The sequence below is a fragment of the Lissotriton helveticus genome, chromosome 12 (genome assembly GCF_964261635.1).
Source record: "Lissotriton helveticus chromosome 12, aLisHel1.1, whole genome shotgun sequence".
NCBI classification, from domain to species: domain Eukaryota; kingdom Metazoa; phylum Chordata; class Amphibia; order Caudata; family Salamandridae; genus Lissotriton; species Lissotriton helveticus.
Genome location: NC_136073.1, coordinates 848,888,733 through 848,907,526, shown reverse-complemented (window position 1 = coordinate 848,907,526; position 18,794 = coordinate 848,888,733). Strand labels below are relative to the sequence as shown.

At 52.8% G+C, this 18,794-nt stretch overlaps 1 protein-coding gene across 1 annotated transcript in view; it reads right to left on the bottom strand.

The window, feature by feature from the left end:
* The window catches only part of GIPC3 (GIPC PDZ domain containing family member 3), a 62,459-nt gene extending 44,046 nt beyond the window's left edge, over window positions 1–18,413 (bottom strand). Inside the window, exon 1 of the mRNA XM_078670873.1 lies at window positions 18,127–18,413. Coding sequence (XP_078526999.1) covers window positions 18,127–18,408 — 282 coding nt within the window. The 5' untranslated portion in view covers window positions 18,409–18,413. The remainder of the gene's footprint in view (window positions 1–18,126) is intronic.
* Between the last annotated feature and the right edge of the window lie 381 nt (window positions 18,414–18,794).

Below are 18,794 nucleotides of genomic sequence, written 5' to 3'. Positions count from 1 at the left end.
TGGCTGGCCGGTCCCTTGGTTCCACCTTGGGAATGGGTGCCTAAGGCACTGCCCCATGATAGCCCCGATGGCACAGAGTTTGACTTCGAACTTCCCTGATGGGCATGTCACTGTGATGTGCTCTTGCCTCTCTAGAACCTGTTAGGCCCCCATCGCCATGCTTGGTTGACTCCAGCAGTTGCTTTCTTTTCCACCAGATGATTCAATGTTCTTCAAATTGCTCATATTAGTGCTGCGTGCTTGGGAACTGGTGGCCACGGTGATGGGTAATCACGCGATGTGTCTACACGCCTCATTTACTGGGTAATCGGCAAGTCATGCTTCCTGCATTAGGTCACCTGCCCGGTTCTGGATCCCCTCCCAGATGTTGCTCCGGACGCAGAAGCTGGCGAATGCCTGGCACCGAGCTGCATAAATGTTGCATATTTCCTCTGGTATGGTGCCTCCCTCAGGATTAGAAGGGATGGGGGAAGTTTGGAGGGCAGACATAGAGGCAGGACTTATGTGCCTAGCCAGGAGCCAACGATCACACAGAAAAATTGATCAAGCTGCAAATCCTTCAGACAATGAGGCCACGGTTTGTGCCACTTTACTCTGCAATTATTTTAGAAAAAAAGCCCCCCCCGCCCCCTGCATACAAATGACTTGCCAAGAGCAGGGAGAAACAACGGTCAATTTGAAAATATATTTGAGTAAGATATTTTTCATATCAGTATGCTGGCATGTAGATATCAAGTAAACATATCACGATACAAATTTGGGCAAAAGTGAACAGTAAGACAAAGATTTGTCTAATCAGAAATAACATGATTATTTATACAATATTAGGAAACACGCTAGAATAGAAAATGGTATAAGATTTGTTGTACAATTTAAATAAAACTGTCATTAACAATAGTACAAGAAACTAGCTAATGACAGAGCCATGTTGATAAACATACAATATACAAAACAGTATCTACATTTGACAATGAGTTTTGTTTTATCTGGACTAGAGGCAGGAAGCCTTCATTATACATTCCATATTTCAAAAAGGGCATGAATCATATTGTGGAAGGCTTGAAGATGTAGTGACTATACGCGTTTCGGCAATAGTGCCTTCATCAGGAGGCCGTCACGCCAATATCTTTCCAGGGAGATGAGTAAAGGCTGACTAGAGGGACCCAGTGCTTCTGAAGGGCCGGTTTGACAATCTAAAAGGTTACAAAAAAGTTGATGGTCTCCAAAAGGTATGTGGACCATTGATGAATATATCACCAGCGTTGCCCGACACATTCAGCATTGATCCACATACCTTCGATTCATCAGATTGCCAGGGATAGTGGAAGTGACATCTCACGTCCCTGCCCCGCAATGACGTCATAAGGTTTGTCTTCCTAGGTCTATCTCTCCACCTACTCCTTGTCTTCCCCACATCTTTTTGCTTCTGAAGGCCTGGCGGAAGGTCAAGCACAGGACTTTTAGAGCCACCATGTGTATCTTCTGTTCCTGCGGCTGTCCTCGTGACCGGGGGTAGAAAGTGTAGTGCAAGCTCGGAGGAATAGGTTCTACCCCTGGCTACCCTCACTAACCTAAATGTGTTGCAGTTCACAGGGCCTCTGAGCACAGAAAGTGCCGTGGGTTCTGCTTAAAGTCTTATTGGATGCAATGACGCATGGTTCATGTACCCGGAAGTAAACCATGAAAGGTTTACTCTAGTCCGTTTGGCAATAACAACTGTTGCAAGGTGGCAGGGTGCCAGTCAGGGGGTTACCACATTAATGGTCACGTTTCACTACAAATGGTCCTCGGGTACAGGTTATGGAGGCACGTCAGTAATACTCCCCCTCCATTGCTAAAAAAAGGTGAATGGGCATGGCATTCATTGGTGCAGCGGGTGCAGTGGCACCATGGTCCAGAGGAGCCTACCGAACCCTGAGTATTCCTATAGTTCATATGGGGGCACGTCAGTAATACTGACACCTCCATTGCTGACAAATGGTGCATGGCTAGGGGCATACCTTCCATTGGTGCAGCAGGTGCAGTGGCACCAGGGATCAGAAGAGCCTATGGAACCCTGAGTATTGCTATATTTCATATGGGTGCACGTTAGTAGTACCCCTCCTCCAATGTCGACAGATTGTGCATAGCCAGGGACGTACCTCCCATTGGTGCAGCAGGTGCAGTGGCACAGGGGCCCACTGAACGCTGATTATTACTATATTTCACACTTCAAACAGTGCCCAGGGGCCCCATTTCCTTCCTGGTATTAGGGCCCAGGAAATAATGGCTATGTCGGTGTGGGTGGCGCTAGAGTGGAGTTGTCCTTTATTCCTTTCTACGTCTCTCGGGAACCGAGAAGCCCGGGGAACACACAAGTACTAGAGTGGAGAACGCATTGTGTGTTCAGTGAATGGTGTAAATGAGCTCTTCGTAAAGATGGATTTCACCAACGTGGCCGTCTTGACAACCTGAAGGCTGCCATTATAATCATATTGGCTAAGACATTCATCCTTTCTAGGTCGAAACCCTAGAATTAATGACATGGGTAAAAGTAACGCCCTTTATTAGAGTGCTTAGAAGTCACAAGGCAGTAGGGTGACTAACTGGCATGGGTGCAAATTCAGGACGCTGGGTGTAAAAATTCAGGACAAAGGGTCAAAATTCAGGTCAAAATTTCAGGACAGAAGGTCAAAATTCAGGACAAAACTTCGGGATAAAAGGTAAGTTTTACAGACGCATCAGAAGAGGTTGCAGAATAGTATTTAAGTAAGTAAATAGACAACCACTTAAGTACAAGTCAAAATAAGTTTATATTGGATTGAGATAATCGTGCACTTCACAGTTTTTCGGTATGCGTGCAGCTTTGAGCAACTGTGCAGGTCTTTTTGTGGTATTTCATATGCTAATCTATTTATATGGTTACTGCACTTGGTTGTCCAGGCTGATGTTTTGTTTACAATTCATGGTCCTGAGCGGCCATGTTTGGTGAGAGAAATGGTCAGGAAGATCTGCTCGGATAGACATTGTGAGATGTAAAGTGGCATGAATAGGTTGCAGCTAATTAGGACCTGCGGTGCTGAAGTAGAGTCCAGTCCTCCAAGTGGCCTGCTTTATGTGTCAGAACGCTTCAAGCATTCCATTTCTGTCCAGCTGGTGATGACCGGTATAGGGAGGGGCTGGTATAGTATTGAGTGATGGATAAGACCCATAGTCTTATCCATAGGGAGAGGTGTGGCGCCGCGGCCAGGGTGACTGACGCTGGAATCTGGGGATCAGGGTTCGATCCCCGGCGGCAGGTTAGCCCAGCACCATGTGACTCTGGGCAATAGCTTGCTTAATCTTCCCGACGGCCCCCAGCGCCTAGAGACCCTAACGGGTGATTGTGCGCTATACAAATGTGGATTATTATTATTATAGTGGAGAGGTCTTGTATGAGGGTAAGAGCATTAAGCAGGAAACAGGAGTTATTAACCAGACCGCATGAGCTATAATTGGTTGTGCACTGCTGATTGTTATGGTATTATTGTGGGTCAAAGTGGTTAGATAGGAGTTGGCATCACTATACAATGCCCTGGGCTAGCCATAGATCAGCCCTCCTTATTTTAGCTGTATATTGGAAATAGTATACTGTTTGGGCCGTTTCATTTCTGTGAGCTCTAAACTGCAGATTCTCATTGATGCACAGATTTGTGCTTCTGACTAGAAACTGTATACACAGTTTAGGCATTATTGTGGGACAGAAAGAGGAACTGTCTTTTACATACAGAACATTTCCCATTGAATGGAAGCAAAATGCCAACCTGCAGTTTTACTGATAAAACTATATAGCACACAAATACTAAAGTGTGGAAATGAGGGTTCAGCAAATACGTATCATTTTAACATCACCAAGTAAAGTGTCTTGATTATTTTGATCCAGCACACTTCTAAAGTACAAACAAGTGGTCCATTTGTGGTTTCCTAACTGCTGATATGTTTTGAAACATTTGCACAGTTTATTTACAGATACTTAAAAGTTGTTGTGTGTTACAAACAGACAGCTCTTAGCTTTTGTTTTTGCACCCCCAAGAAAAATTTGCGAAAACATGGTGCATTCTACAACACATTTGGTATTATATTTCGATTGTATTAGCTTCTAAGCATTGTAAATAATGACTTTACTGTGCACCAGGATACAACAATCTTTGATGGGTCTCTTCAATGATTTCCTCACTATCACCAACAGTGCCTCTCTTCTCTCAACAGTCCCTCTCTCGCATGTATTTCATTTGTTTTATAGCCCTTCTCGTACCAGTATAAGGTGTCGGAGCACTTTACATCCCACACACATGCAGAGGCAATGAATCATATGTGTGTAAATCAGAGTATAGAACATGTTACATGAGGCAAAGGGCACTACAAGGTGTAGGATGCACGTCACCTATACTGGTAGACATTTATAAGAGTGTTTGGTCTGAAGAAGCGCAAAGTCAGGATTCAGAACATAATACCAGGTTAGAGTCAACTTTAATGATAAGAATTTATTCCTACCCTAACAAACCTTTTTTAACAACATCAGGATAATAAAAGACCGGGAAGAAAACATAACTTTGTAACCTGTACCATGTAGCTTGCATGTAGCTCTTTGATGGTAGTTCATAGCTCACTGTGCTAGATTACGTCTGTAACTTATGAACTGTACAGTAACAAAATAATCTCAGTGACAAAAGTAGTAACCCACTGAGATCTGCACATAAAATACTATTCTTTGATATGCATGGTACACATTCTTTGTAGCAGGCATATTAACCCTCTGTGCTACCTTAGTTAATTCAAAACTCCCATCTCGCTCCTGCAGGTACATTAGTCAACAGACACTGGTGAACCACACCTGAATATACGTGAGGCCACTTTGATTGTTGCCTGAAAACTGCTGGATATACAAGGAACATTGCAGTGCCAGCCCCCAGTAACAAAACCGCCCCTTCCCCACCTTTCCATCCTCCCAGGGCAGCGCTTGATGCCGGGTCCGGCCAGGTCGGCCTTGCTACACCCTCCAATGGTACCCCTCATCTTCACATATACCCCTTCTCATGTGTATTTAATTACTTTTATAGTACTACTAATCCCAATTATATAGGGCAGGGTGTCGGAGTGCGTTACATCACACACATATATTGAGACAATGACTCATATAAATGTGAAAGTCAATGTATAGGATCTGGTACTTAGGATAATGGGGATTACAAGGTGTAATCATTCTTTCATCCATCATTCAGTCTTTCACCATTCATTTTATCCTTCCAGCTGTGTGCCCATCCATAACCATATTCAACCATTTACAACCCTATCCATTATGTATCCATCAATCCCTCCTTTCACTCATCCATCCACCCTTTCCATCCTTACACTCATCCATCCACTCTTCCACCCATCCGGCCATTTACCCTTTCACCCTTCCTCTCACTTACTCATTCATCCACCAAGTCACTCATCCTTTCACCCATTCACCCTTTCAGTCATCCATCCTCCCTTTCTCTCTCCATCCCCTTTCACCTAGCCATCCATCCTTCCATCAATCACCCATCCATCCACTCATGAATGCATCCATTAACCCAGTGGTTCCCAAACTTTTTTGACCTGTGGCTCCCTTGAAAAAATAGCCAGTTGGCCGTGGCTCCCCATCATGACACTTTTTCTTTAAGAGTGGAAGGGGGGCCGGGGGGGGGGGGGGGCAGTGGGGGTATGTTTGACCTCGGGAGTACTTCCAGTTTCTGCCAGAAGGGCAGCAGTATCCAGAGGTGTTGGGGCACTAGAGGGGTGCTAGATGTCGAAGCTCAGAATACTGCCAAGCCAGAGAGGTGCCACCTTTGATGGTGGCCATCATGGCTGCTGAAATACTAGAGAAGAGAGATTCTGCTGTGCTGGATTAGGTGGAACCTCAGAGTGCTGAGTCTATGTAGAGCAGTGCAGGCTTAGGTGACGGTTTTGGGTGCTGCAGTGCCTGAGAACTGCTGACCTGGGTGAGGGTTTGGGGTTCTGCAATGCTAGAGAGGACCCGCATAAGGTGATGATTAGGGTTGCTAAAGTGATATAGGGAGGTGCTGGCTTGGATGAAAGTTTAGGGTGCTTCAGTGCCTGGGAGGTGCCGCAGAAGATGATTTCTAGGGGACTGCAGCGCTGGAGAATTCCTGTCCTGGTTGAGAGTTCAGGTGAGGATGTAGCAGTGCGAGAGGTTCCAGCCTGTGTGGGCGTTTTATCAGGGGTTCTGCAGCGCTAGAAGTGTTGAGGGTCCGGTTTTAGGCCTGGTTAGGTTGCTCCAGTGGTAGAGAGATGATGGCTGGGGTGAGAACTAGGGGTGCCATAGCGTCAGTCAGACCAGGGCCACCCCGGGTCGAGGGCTAGGAGGGCTAGGAGTGCTGCAGCACCAGAGGCCCAGACAGAACCTGGGCAGGTTAGGGCATGAAGTGCTGCAACGCCAGGGAGGTGCTGGGTGTGTGAGGGCTCAGAGTGCTAAAGAGCTGGGGCTGCTGTGCCCGTCTTTATGTCAGTGCATGGAGGGGTAAAAGACGCTCCGCAATAATAGCAATTCCTGAAGTAAATCCCCATTTATCAAAGTCAATGTCAAAATATCAGTATTTCCAAAAATTGCACAATTATTAACAACAATAAGAATTTTATTTTGGAGCGTAAATCCCGAATCATCATCCTTGCCCTCCTCGTTTTATATATCACTTGTATGTTAAACATTCAAACAAAATAGGTATATGTCAGCTTTGAGCTCAGCTTTTAGCGGAAGTTAACATACCAGGACCTAGTAAGACTGGCTGTGTTATGTTTACTTTTACCAGGTGAACTGGAAAAGTCTCTCGGCTGCCTTTTGGCCTAAATAACAAGTACCTCTTAAAAAAAATGTAGAGAAATATAAGAGTCTTATTATATGGTGAACATTTTGGATATTTTTACAGTTAACCTATTTACCCTGTCATATTTTCATTTTTAATTTCTCTCCCCTGGAAAGCAGTAAATATTATTGCCTCTTTACAAATACACAGGCTTGGTGATTACGAGTTTGTCTTTGCAGTTTTTCAATCAAGTAACTTGTGAAGAGCGGAAAGCCGTGCACTCTTGGGCCAAAACATGACACCGGATTTTACAGGTGGTTTGCACATTCCAAAGACGTGCATGGCGCCCCTGGCTGCTATAAACGGCGCACCGGGGAGCCGCGGCGCACAGTTTGGGAACCACGGCATTAACCCTATCACTCATCCATACTTTCACTCATCCAGCCTTTCTCTCATTCATCCACCCTTTCACTCCTTCACTCATCTATCCATTCTTTTGTCCATCTATCCTCTCTTTCACTCACTCATCCAGCCTACATCCATCCTTTCACTCATCCATCCATCCTTTTACCCATCCATCTACCTTTCCACCCATACATCCATCTATTTACCTTTTCTCGCATCCATCCTTCCACTCACTCATCCATCCATCCTTTCTCTCACGATCCATCCATCCACCCTTTCATTCATCCATTCACCCTTTCACTAATCCATCGAGCCATCCACCCATCGCTTCACTTACTTACTCACCCACCTTTTCACATTATTTATGAGCTGAGCCTTGACTTGACTTATGAGCTGAGCCTTTGTCTGCAGAGTTGCAGACAGAAGAGACCCATCAAGAAATCCACCCTCGCTTTAGATCCTAAAGCAAGGGGTGGGGTGGGGGAGGGTTCACTATGCCACTGCACATAGGCAATCTGAAAAAGTGGAAGCAATGAGCCATGTATGATGCACAGTGCCAGGACGTGAGGCGACTGTGAGTTGGTGTTCTTTCCAGATCTTTAAGTGGGATGAAAAAACAAGGGGAGTCTCTTAATTAAGGGTGAGGCTTAAAAGACCTAAGCTAAAAATCTGTGCTTAGCATAGTGTGCCGCCCGACTTGTATTCTGCTGCTTCTGTCAATGCATCCAGATATATAATACAACAAGTAATGTTACACCTACAACAAGCCAGAACTATTGGCTTTGTCAATAGTTGTTTGTTGCATAAAATAAAAAAGCAGCAACCATGGCTTCCTTGAATATAATGTTAAAAATGTGTCAGTTCTAAAATGACGAGACTGTGAAAGAACTATAACCTCTTCTTGTTAACTGGTTTCGCCGCCTTCTTTTCATGAACTGGATTCTCAGGTAGCAGCATGGGCGTTTCTGTACATTTCTTCCATCTGACAGAATGCCCTGCCCTGGACCGAGGCTGGAGGAGGCCATTGCATGCTGCAACAGCCTAGACGGGCCCATTGTCATTCTATATGTGACAATCATCAGCCCATACAGGATGACGGTGGGCGGGGTGGGGCTGCTCTTGTGCTCCGAGGAGGAGTGCGAGGGGGCCCCATCAGGGAGCTGAGGCTTCTCACAGAGGAACAGCGCTGCTCCCAATGCCCAAAATTACAGACAAAATGCATCCATAAAAAGGATCATCACAGACAACGACAGCCGTGGCCGGTAGTGGGAGTACCGGCTGGGCGGTGACGTGGGAAAGGGGAGGGGCAGGGTGGGGGGTAGTAATGTATGGATTACGGACCTTAACAGGTAAGTAAACATATCAATAAATAAAACAAATTTCGTTGTGCGCACTGCATTACCAAATGCGATGCAGTGCGCGCAACGAAATTCGTTTTATATATTTATATGTTAACTTACCTGTTAAGGTCCGTAATCAATACATTACTACCCCCCACCCTGCCCCTGCCCCTTCCCCTCCCCACGTCACCGCCCGGCCGGTACTCCCACTACCGGCCACGGCTGGACAAAGGACGTGCGGTCCAAATTACGGACATCTGTGAAATTTACAGACCGGACGGGTGGTCACCCTACGAGACAGTAGGCACTTCGTGAACACGACACGAAAGGAGGAGCCACAGCTCGGTGAGCTGTGTATCGGAGGTGCAGGAGTGGCCTGGAGCACCTCGCATACATGCCAACATTTTAGGACAGGGAGGTGGGAGATTTAAAATAAAAAAATAGGGAGAATGAAAATTAACCATTGACTTCTATTGTAGAAAATGCAAGTTCAGGCGTGAGACAGCTAAAATAAAGCCATTTTTGCTGGAAAAATCGGTAGTCTCCCGCCGGAATCGGGTCTATTGACATGTATGCTGAGGATGTGCCTAAAAAATCCGTTCACTGCCTGATGAGCTGTTCATGCAGAGGAGCAACAGAGATGCCTTGAAAACTGTGTGTGTGACAGAGAGAGCGTGTGTGTCTGTGTGTGAGAGAGAGCAGTTTTGGTTAGGCGAGCTGTATGTTTAAGGGTGCAGTAGCAGGTGGAAAAGTTGTCTCTGCAGAGGAGCTGCACAGCTGCCTGTTGAGCTGTGCACTGGGAAGCAGGAGCTGGACCTGGTCTGCAGTAAGCAGGGGGGGGGGAAGTAGTAGGTTGCTGAGGAAGCAGCGGTGGCCTGCAGAGCTGTGTCAGGAGAAGCAGTGGTGGCCTGCAGAGCTGTGTCTTTGGAGAAGCAGTGGTGGCCTGCAGAGCTGTGTCTTTGGAGAAGCAGCGGTGGCCCGCAGAGCTGTTTCTGGAGAAGCAGTGGTGGCCTACAGAGCTGTGTCTTTGGAGAAGCAGTGGTGGCCCGCAGAGCTGTTTCTGGAGAAGCAGCGGTGGCCCGCAGAGCTGTGTCTGTGAAGCAGTGGTGGCCTGCAGAGCTGTTTCTGGAGAAGCAGCGGTGGCCTGCAGAGCTGTTTCTGGAGAAGCAGCGGTGGCCTGCAGAGCTGTGTCTGGAGAAGCAGCGGTGGCCTGCAGAGCTGTGTCTGGAGAAGACGCCTTGGCCTGCAGAGCTGTGTCTGGAGAAGCAGCCGTGGCCTGCAGAGTTGTGTCTGGAGAAGCAGTGGTGGCCTGCAGAGCTGTGTCTGGAGAAGCAGTGGTGGCCCGCAGAGCTGTGTCAGGAGAAGCAGCGGTGGCCCGCAGAGCTGTGTCAGGAGAAGCAGTGGTGGCCTGCAGAGCTGTGTCTTTGGAGAAGCAGTGGTGGCCCGCAGAGCTGTGTCTGGAGAAGCAGCGGTGGCCCGCAGAGCTGTGTCTGTGAAGCAGTGTTGGCCTGCAGAGCTGTTTCTGGAGAAGCAGCGGTGGCCTGCAGAGCTGTTTCTTGAGAAGCAGCGGTGGCCTGCAGAGCTGTGTCTGGAGAAGAAGCCTTGGCCTGCAGAGCTGTGTCTGGAGAAGCAGCCTTGGCCTGCAGAGCTGTGTCTGGAGAAGCAGGGGTGGTTTGCAGAGCTGTGTCTGGAGAAGCAGCGGTGACCTGCAGAGCTGTGTCTGGAGAAGCAGCGGTGGCCTGCAGAGCTGTGTCTGGAGAAGCAGCGGTGGCACTCAGAGCTGCATCTGGAGAAGCAGCAGTTGCCCGCAGAGCTGTGTCTGGAGAAGCAGCGGTGGCCTGCAGAGCTGTATCTGGAGAAGCAGCGGTGGCCTGCAGAGCTGTGTCTGGAGAAGCAGCAGTGGCCTGCAGAGCTGTGTCTGGAGAAGCAGCAGTGGCCTGCAGAGCTGTGTCTGGAGAAGCAGCGGTGGCCTGCAGAGCTGTGTCTGGAGAAGCAGCACTGGCCCGCAGAGCTGTGTCTGGTGAAGCAGCGGTGGCCTGCAGAGCTGTGTCTGGAGAAGCAGTGGAGGCTTGCAGAGCTGTGTCTGGAGAAGCAGCCGTGGCCTGCAGAGCTGTGTCTGGAGAAGAAGCCTTGGCCTGCAGAGCTGTGTCTGGAGAAGCAGCCTTGGCCTGCAGAGCTGTGTCTGGAGAAGCAGGGGTGGCTTGCAGAGCTGTGTTTGGAGAAACAGCGGTGGCCTGCAGAGCTGTGTCTAGAGAAGCAGCGATGGCCTACAAGGCTGTGTCTGGAGAAGCAGCGGTGGCCCGCAGAGCTGTGTCTGGAGAAGCAGCGGTGACCTGCAGAGCTGTGTCTGGAGAAGCAGCGGTGGCCTGCAGAGCTGTGTCTGGAGAAGCAGCGGTGGCACTCAGAGCTGCATCTGGAGAAGCAGCAGTTGCCCGCAGAGCTGTGTCTGGAGAAGCAGCGGTGGCCTGCAGAGCTGTATCTGGAGAAGCAGCGGTGGCCTGCAGAGCTGTGTCTGGAGAAGCAGCCGTGGCCTGCAGAGCTGTGTCTGGAGAAGCAGCCTTGCCCTACAGAGCTGTGTCTGGAGAAGCAGCGGTGGCCTGCAGAGCTGTGTCTGGAGAAGCAGAAGTGGCCTGCAGAGATGTGTCTGGGGAAGCAGCGGTGGTCTGCCGAGCTGTGTCTGGAGAAGCAGCGGTGGCCTGCAGAGCTGTGTCTGGAGACGCAGCAGTGGCCCACAGAGCTGTGTCCGGAGAAGCAGCGGTGGCCCGCAGAGCTGTGTCCGGAGAAGCAGCGGTGGCCCGCAGAGCTGTGTCTGGAGTAGCAGCAGTGGCCCGCAGAGCTGTGTCTGGAGAAGCAGCTGTGCCCTGCAGAGCTGTATCTGGAGAAGCAGCCGTGGCCTGCAGAGCTGTATCTGGAGAAGTAGCCGTGGCCTGCAGAGCTGTATCTGGAGAAGCAGCCGTGGCCTGCAGAGCTGTATCTGGAGAAGCAGCCGTGGCCTGCAGAGCTGTGTCTGGTGAAGCAGCGGTGACTTACAGAGCTGTGTCTGGAGAAACAGCGGTGGCCTACAGAGCTGTGTCTGGAGAAGCAGCGGTGGCCTGCAGAGCTGTGTCTGGAGAAGCAGCGGTGGCCTGCAGTGCTCTATCTGGAGAAGCAGCGGTGGCCTGCAGAGCTGTGTCTGGAGAAGCAGCGGTGGCACTCAGAGCTGCATCTGGAGAAGCAGCTGTGGCCCGCAGAGCTGTGTCTGGAGAAGCAGCGGTGGCCTGCAGAGCTGTGTCTGGAGAAGCAGCAGTGGCCTGCAGAGGTGTGTCTTGAGAAGCAGCGGTGGCCCGCAGAGCTGTGTCTGGAGAAGCAGCGGTGGCCCGCAGAGCTGTGTCTGGAGAAGCAGCGGTGGCCCGCAGAGCTGTGTCTGGAGAAGCAGCTGTGTCCCGCAGAGCTGTGTCTGGAGAAGCAGCGGTGGCCTGCAGAGCTGTGTTTGGAGAAGCAGCGGTGGCCCGCAGAGCTGTGTCTGGAGAAGCAGCGGTGGCCCACAGAGCTGTGTCTGGAGAAGCAGCGGTGGCATGCAGAGCTGTGTCTGGAGAAGCAGCGGTGGCCTGCAGAGCTGTGTCTTGAGAAGCAGCTGTGGCCTGCAGAGCTGTGTCTGGAGAAGCAGCCGTGGCCCGCAGAGCTGTGTCTGGAGAAGCAGCCGTGGCCCGCAGAGCTGTGTCTGGAGAAGCAGCCGTGGCCCGCAGAGCTGTGTCTGGAGAAGCAGCCGTGGCCCGCAGAGCTGTGTCTGGAGAAGCAGCTGTGGCCCGCAGAGCTGTGTCTGGAGAAGCAGCGGTGGCCTGCAGAGCTGTGTTTGGAGAAGCAGCGGTGGCCCGCAGAGCTGTGTCTGGAGAAGCAGCTGTGGCCCACAGAGCTGTGTCTGGAGAAGCAGCGGTGGCCTGCAGGGCTGTGTCTGGAGAAGCAGCGGTGGCCGGCAGAGCTGTGTCTGGAGAAGCAGTGGTGGCCTGCAGAGCTGTGTCTGGAGAAGCAGTGGTGGCCTGCAGAGCTGTGTCTGGAGAAGCAGCTGTGGCCCGCAGAGCTGTGTCTGGAGAAGCAGCGGTGGCCTGCAGGGCTGTGTCTGGAGAAGCAGCGGTGGCCGGCAGAGCTGTGTCTGGAGAAGCAGCTTTGGCCCACAGAGCTGTGTTTGGAGAAGCAGCGGTGGCCCGCAGAGCTGTGTCTGGAGAAGCAGCGGTGGCCTGCAGAGCTGTGTCTTGAGAAGCAGCGGTGGCCTGCAGAACTGTGTCTGGAGAAGCAGCCGTGGCCCGCAGAGCTGTGTCTGGAGAAGCAGCCGTGGCCCACAGAGCTGTCTCTGGAGCAGCAGCGGTGGCCTGCAGAGCTGTGTCTGGAGAAGCAGCGGTGGCCCGCAGAGCTGTGTCTGGAGAAGCAGCGGTGGCCTACAAGGCTGTGTCTGGAGAAGCAGCGGTGGCCGGCAGAGCTGTGTCTGGAGAAGCAGCCGTGGCCCGCAGAGCTGTGTCTGGAGAAGCAGCTGTGGCCCGCAGAGCTGTGTCTGGAGAAGCAGCCGTGGCCCACAGAGCTGTGTCTGGAGAAGCAGCGGTGGCCTGCAGGGCTGTGTCTGGAGAAGCAGCGGTGGCCGGCAGAGCTGTGTCTGGAGAAGCAGTGGTGATCTGCAGAGCTGTGTCTGGAGAAGCAGCCGTGGCCTGCAGAGCTGTGTCTGGAGAAGCAGCCGTGGCCTGCAGAGCTGTGTCTGGAGAAGCAGCCCTGGTCCGCTGAGCTGTGTCTGGAGAAGCAGCGGTGGCCGGCAGAGCTGTGTCTGGAGAAGCAGCGGTGGCCGGCAGAGCTGTGTCTGGAGAAGCAGCGGTGGCCGGCAGAGCTGTGTCTGGAGAAGCAGCCGTGGCCCGCAGAGCTGTGTCTGGAGAAGCAGCGGTGGCCGGCAGAGCTGTGTCTGGAGAAGCAGCCGTGGCCCGCAGAGCTGTGTCTGATGAAGCAGCGGTGGCCTGCAGAACTGTGTCTGGAGAAGCAGCGGTGGCCTGCAGAGCTATGTCTGATGAAGCAGCGGTGGCCTGCAGAGCTGTGTCTGGAGAATCAGCGGAGGCCTGCAGAGCTGTGTCTGGAGAAGCAGCACTGGCCCGCAGAGCTGTGTCTGGTGAAGCAGTGGTGACCTTCAGAGCTGTGTCTGGAGAAGCAGCGGTGGCCTGCAGAGCTGTGTCTGATGAAGCAGCGGTGGCCTGCAGAGCTGTATCTGGAGAATCAGCGGAGGCCTGCAGAGCTGTGTCTGGAGAAGCAGCACTGGCCCGCAGAGCTGTGTCTGGTGAAGCAGTGGTGACCTGCAGAGCTGTGTCTGGAGAAGCAGCGGTGGCCTGCAGAGCGGTGTCTGATGAAGCAGCGGTGGCCTGCAGAGCTGTATCTGGAGAATCAGCGGAGGCCTGCAGAGCTGTGTCTGGAGAAGCAGCACTGGCCCGCAGAGCTGTGTCTGGTGAAGCAGTGGTGACCTGCAGAGCTGTGTCTGGAGAAGCAGTGGTGGCCTGCAGAGCTGTGTCTGGAGAAGCAGTGGTGATCTGCAGAGCTGTGTCTGGAGAAGCAGCGGTGGCCTGCAGAGCTGTGTCTGGAGAAGCAGCGGTGGCCGGCAGAGCTGTGTCTGGAGAAGCAGCCGTGGCCCGCAGAGCTGTGTCTGGAGAAGCAGCGGTGGCCGGCAGAGCTGTGTCGGGAGAAGCAGCGGTGGCCTGCAGAGCTGTGTCTGGAGAAGCAGCGGTGGCCTGCAGAGCTGTGTCTGATGAAGCAGCGGTGGCCTGCAGAGCTGTATCTGGAGAATCAGCGGACGCCTGCAGAGCTGTGTCTGGAGAAGCAGCACTGGCCCGCAGAGCTGTGTCTGGTGAAGCAGCGGTGGCCTGCAGAGCTGTGTCTGGAGAAGCAGTGGAGGCTTGCAGAGCTGTGTCTGGAGAAGCAGCGGTGGCCTGCAGAGCTGTGTCTGGGGAAGCAGTGGAGGCTTGCAGAGCTGTGTCTGGAGAAGCAGCGGTGGCCTGCAGAGCTGTGTCTGGAGAAGCAGTGGAGGCTTGCAGAGCTGTGTCTGGGTAAGCAGCGGTGGCCCGCAGAGCTGTGTCTGGAGAAGCAGCCGTGGCCTGCAGAGCTGTGTCTGATGAAGCAGCGGTGGCCTGCAGAGCTGTATCTGGAGAATCAGCGGACGCCTGCAGAGCTGTGTCTGGAGAAGCAGCACTGGCCCGCAGAGCTGTGTCTGGTGAAGCAGCGGTGGCCTGCAGAGCTGTGTCTGGAGAAGCAGTGGAGGCTTGCAGAGCTGTGTCTGGAGAAGCAGCGGTGGCCTGCAGAGCTGTGTCTGGGGAAGCAGTGGAGGCTTGCAGAGCTGTGTCTGGAGAAGCAGCGGTGGCCTGCAGAGCTGTGTCTGGAGAAGCAGTGGAGGCTTGCAGAGCTGTGTCTGGGTAAGCAGCGGTGGCCCGCAGAGCTGTGTCTGGAGAAGCAGCGGTGGCCTGCAGAGCTGTGTCTGGAGAAGCAGTGGAGGCTTGCAGAGCTGTGTCTGGAGAAGCAGCACTGGCCCGCAGAGCTGTGTCTGGTGAAGCAGCGGTGGCCTGCAGAGCTGTGTCTGGAGAAGCAGCACTGGCCCGCAGAGCTGTGTCTGGTGAAGCAGCGGTGGCCTGCAGAGCTGTGTCTGGAGAAGCAGTGGAGGCTTGCAGAGCTGTGTCTGGAGAAGCAGCGGTGGCCCGCAGAGCTGTGTCTGGAGAAGCAGCTGTGGCCCGCAGAGCTGTGTCTGGAGAAGCAGTGGTGGCCCGCAGAGCTGTGTCTGGAGAAGCAAAGGAGGCTTGCAGAGCTGTGTCTGGAGAAGCAGCACTGGCCCGCAGAGCTGTGTCTGGTGAAGCAGCGGTGGCCTGCAGAGCTGTGTCTGGAGAAGCAGTGGAGGCTTGCAGAGCTGTGTCTGGAGAAGCAGCGGTGGCCTGCAGAGCTGTGTCTGGGGAAGCAGTGGAGGCTTGCAGAGCTGTGTCTGGAGAAGCAGCGGTGGCCTGCAGAGCTGTGTCTGGAGAAGCAGTGGAGGCTTGCAGAGCTGTGTCTGGGTAAGCAGCGGTGGCCCGCAGAGCTGTGTCTGGAGAAGCAGCCGTGGCCTGCAGAGCTGTGTCTGATGAAGCAGCGGTGGCCTGCAGAGCTGTATCTGGAGAATCAGCGGACGCCTGCAGAGCTGTGTCTGGAGAAGCAGCACTGGCCCGCAGAGCTGTGTCTGGTGAAGCAGCGGTGGCCTGCAGAGCTGTGTCTGGAGAAGCAGTGGAGGCTTGCAGAGCTGTGTCTGGAGAAGCAGCGGTGGCCTGCAGAGCTGTGTCTGGGGAAGCAGTGGAGGCTTGCAGAGCTGTGTCTGGAGAAGCAGCGGTGGCCTGCAGAGCTGTGTCTGGAGAAGCAGTGGAGGCTTGCAGAGCTGTGTCTGGGTAAGCAGCGGTGGCCCGCAGAGCTGTGTCTGGAGAAGCAGCGGTGGCCTGCAGAGCTGTGTCTGGAGAAGCAGTGGAGGCTTGCAGAGCTGTGTCTGGAGAAGCAGCACTGGCCCGCAGAGCTGTGTCTGGTGAAGCAGCGGTGGCCTGCAGAGCTGTGTCTGGAGAAGCAGCACTGGCCCGCAGAGCTGTGTCTGGTGAAGCAGCGGTGGCCTGCAGAGCTGTGTCTGGAGAAGCAGTGGAGGCTTGCAGAGCTGTGTCTGGAGAAGCAGCGGTGGCCCGCAGAGCTGTGTCTGGAGAAGCAGCTGTGGCCCGCAGAGCTGTGTCTGGAGAAGCAGTGGTGGCCCGCAGAGCTGTGTCTGGAGAAGCAAAGGAGGCTTGCAGAGCTGTGTCTGGAGAAGCAGCGGTGGCCCGCAGAGCTGTGTCTGGAGAAGCAGCTGTGGCCTGCAGAGCTGTGTCTGGAGAAGCAGCCGTGGCCTGCAGAGCTGTGTCTGGGTAAGCAGCTGTGGCCTGCAGAGCTGTGTCTGGGTAAGCAGCGGTGGCTGCAGAGCTGTGTCTGGGTAAGCAGCGGTGGCTGCAGAGCTGTGTCTGGGTAAGCAGCTGTGGCCCGCAGAGCTGTGCCTGGAGAAGCAGCCGTGGCCTGCAGAGCTGTGTCTGGAGAAGCAGCCGTGGCCTGCAGAGCTGTGTCTGGAGAAGCAGTGGTGGCCTGCAGAGCTGTGTCTGGAGAAGCAGTGGTGGCCTGCAGAGCTGTGTCTGGAGAAGCAGCCGTGGCCGGCAGAGCTGTGTCTGGGTAGAGCTGCACATCTCTCATGGAAATGTATTCTTAGCTTCTAAATTCCTTGCACCACTAGCACCATTGGTGGCTCCACCGCTAGTGCCTGGCTTATTGTCCCTGTACTTCTTGGCGCTTTGGGGTCTCAGAGAGTTAAAGGCTCATAGTAACAGCATAACTGGTGCAAGAGTAGCGCCTATGCGCAGGCAGTGCCTGCCGCGCCGACAAGCTGCCTGCATACGGGCGGGGGCTTTCGAGGCTCAGATTTTTGCCCCGTCCGTACAAATGCCACAGACATGCATTAAATCCTCTTGTCAGAGCTGTGCCCTGACTGTGGCAGCCAAAGGGGTTCCAGCCGGACACAGCACCCCCAGAATGGCATCCCCTCAGGGGAAAGAAATACGCAAACGTGCCTGTCCGTAGTCCTGTCCATGTTTGCTGGTGTACGCAAACATACCCATAATCGCATTTAGTATAGTGCACAAAACCACAAGAATTGTATTTGACATTTAATAAATGGTGTCAGATATAACGAGACTCAACCGTCTTAACCCAGAAGAAGGACACATTTAGTTAAAACCCGCAGCGATGCAAATGTGTACCTTAACTAAATGTATGCTTCGCAGGCTGGGAGGATTTCTGAAACAAATGCACTAACCCACTGAGAAACCTCGCATGGACACAGCCATTCCTATCCCTGTTAACCCTTTCAGCTACTTTATTACGATTTAAAATAAACCTTTGACGAACCGATTTAAACATAGATGCACGCTCTAAGTGTATTAACCAACTGAGCTACCATACTATTTTTCATACATTTATACACTTCGAGTAACAACTTGTTTTCTGCTTCAGGTGCCTTAACCCTTGGAGCTAGCTTAAAATGTACCCTCTTTCTGAATAATGAACTAAGTCAAAGAGCAGTCCTGTAGTACAGGCCTCTAATACACGTCACATTGTTCTGTTGCTCTCGGTAAGGTTTGCCCTACATAAGTACTGCCATCTAAAGCCTATAGTACGTGGTATTAGAAGTAAAGGGTATTTGAACCAGTTAACAAATACATATACCCAAGTCCGACACACAATACATTCACATGATATCCTGAACTTTCTTTTTTTCCTATTCAAAACAAATTCCAAACTTTCCTTTTTTCCGTATCACTATTTTCCAGAGCGACCTTCCAAATATTCAATTCAACTGAACGAAGACTACAGTTCCCAGAATGCACGCTGTGGTAAATGGCACGCTGTGGTAAATGGAAGCCTAGAACTAGAAATGAGCCGTCTCGTGACATAGAGCCGTGTAGTAACTTTATCTCGAGCTGTCACTGATGCATCTGGAAAGAGCCAGTTCACAGTGTACACTATACCGAAAACTCACTTTTTCACTCTCACTCACTCACCTCGGTGGGAGAGATGGCGAAGACCTCGGCTATTTTGGCATAGAGCTCCTTGACGTTGGTGAAGCCCTCGATCTTGCAGGTGGGGCTGCCGTGGGCCAGCTGGGTGTGGAAGACGAGGCGGGGGCGCACGCGGGGCTGTGCGGGGCCCGCGGGTGCTGGTGCGGGGCCCGGGGCATCGGCGCTCGGGGCCCCAGCCTTCGGCTCCTGCGCTGCTCCGTTTTCCATCAGCTTGGCCGGCGGCTGCGTCCCCCGTCTGTCCTTCCTGCCTGATGCGCGCAGCATCCTGAGTGTGTCCGGGTGGGGGCCGGCCGGGGGGGGCAGGACGTGGGAACGCCGGAGGTGGCCGGGCCCGGACGGGCTCTGTTGAATTATAGATGCGGCGCTCTCTCTCTCCCCGTCGGTAACCGGAGCTGGGTGAGGCGCAGAGGACAGGTAACCCTAGCCCAGGGCTCAGGTGCTGCTCAGCTGCGCCCTCGGCCAGGTGTGGCACCTGTGAGCTGGCATGCCTGGGAGAAGGAGGTGGGTACTCTGGGACAGCAGTGAGAGGGGGTGCTTGAAGTCAGTGAGGCCCAGTGACCCCAGTAGAGTAGCCAGTGCGTCCTGGGTACTAGCCCTGGGCAATTCCGCATTACGCTTGGATGTAGGATACTGGAGAGCATATTTAACGA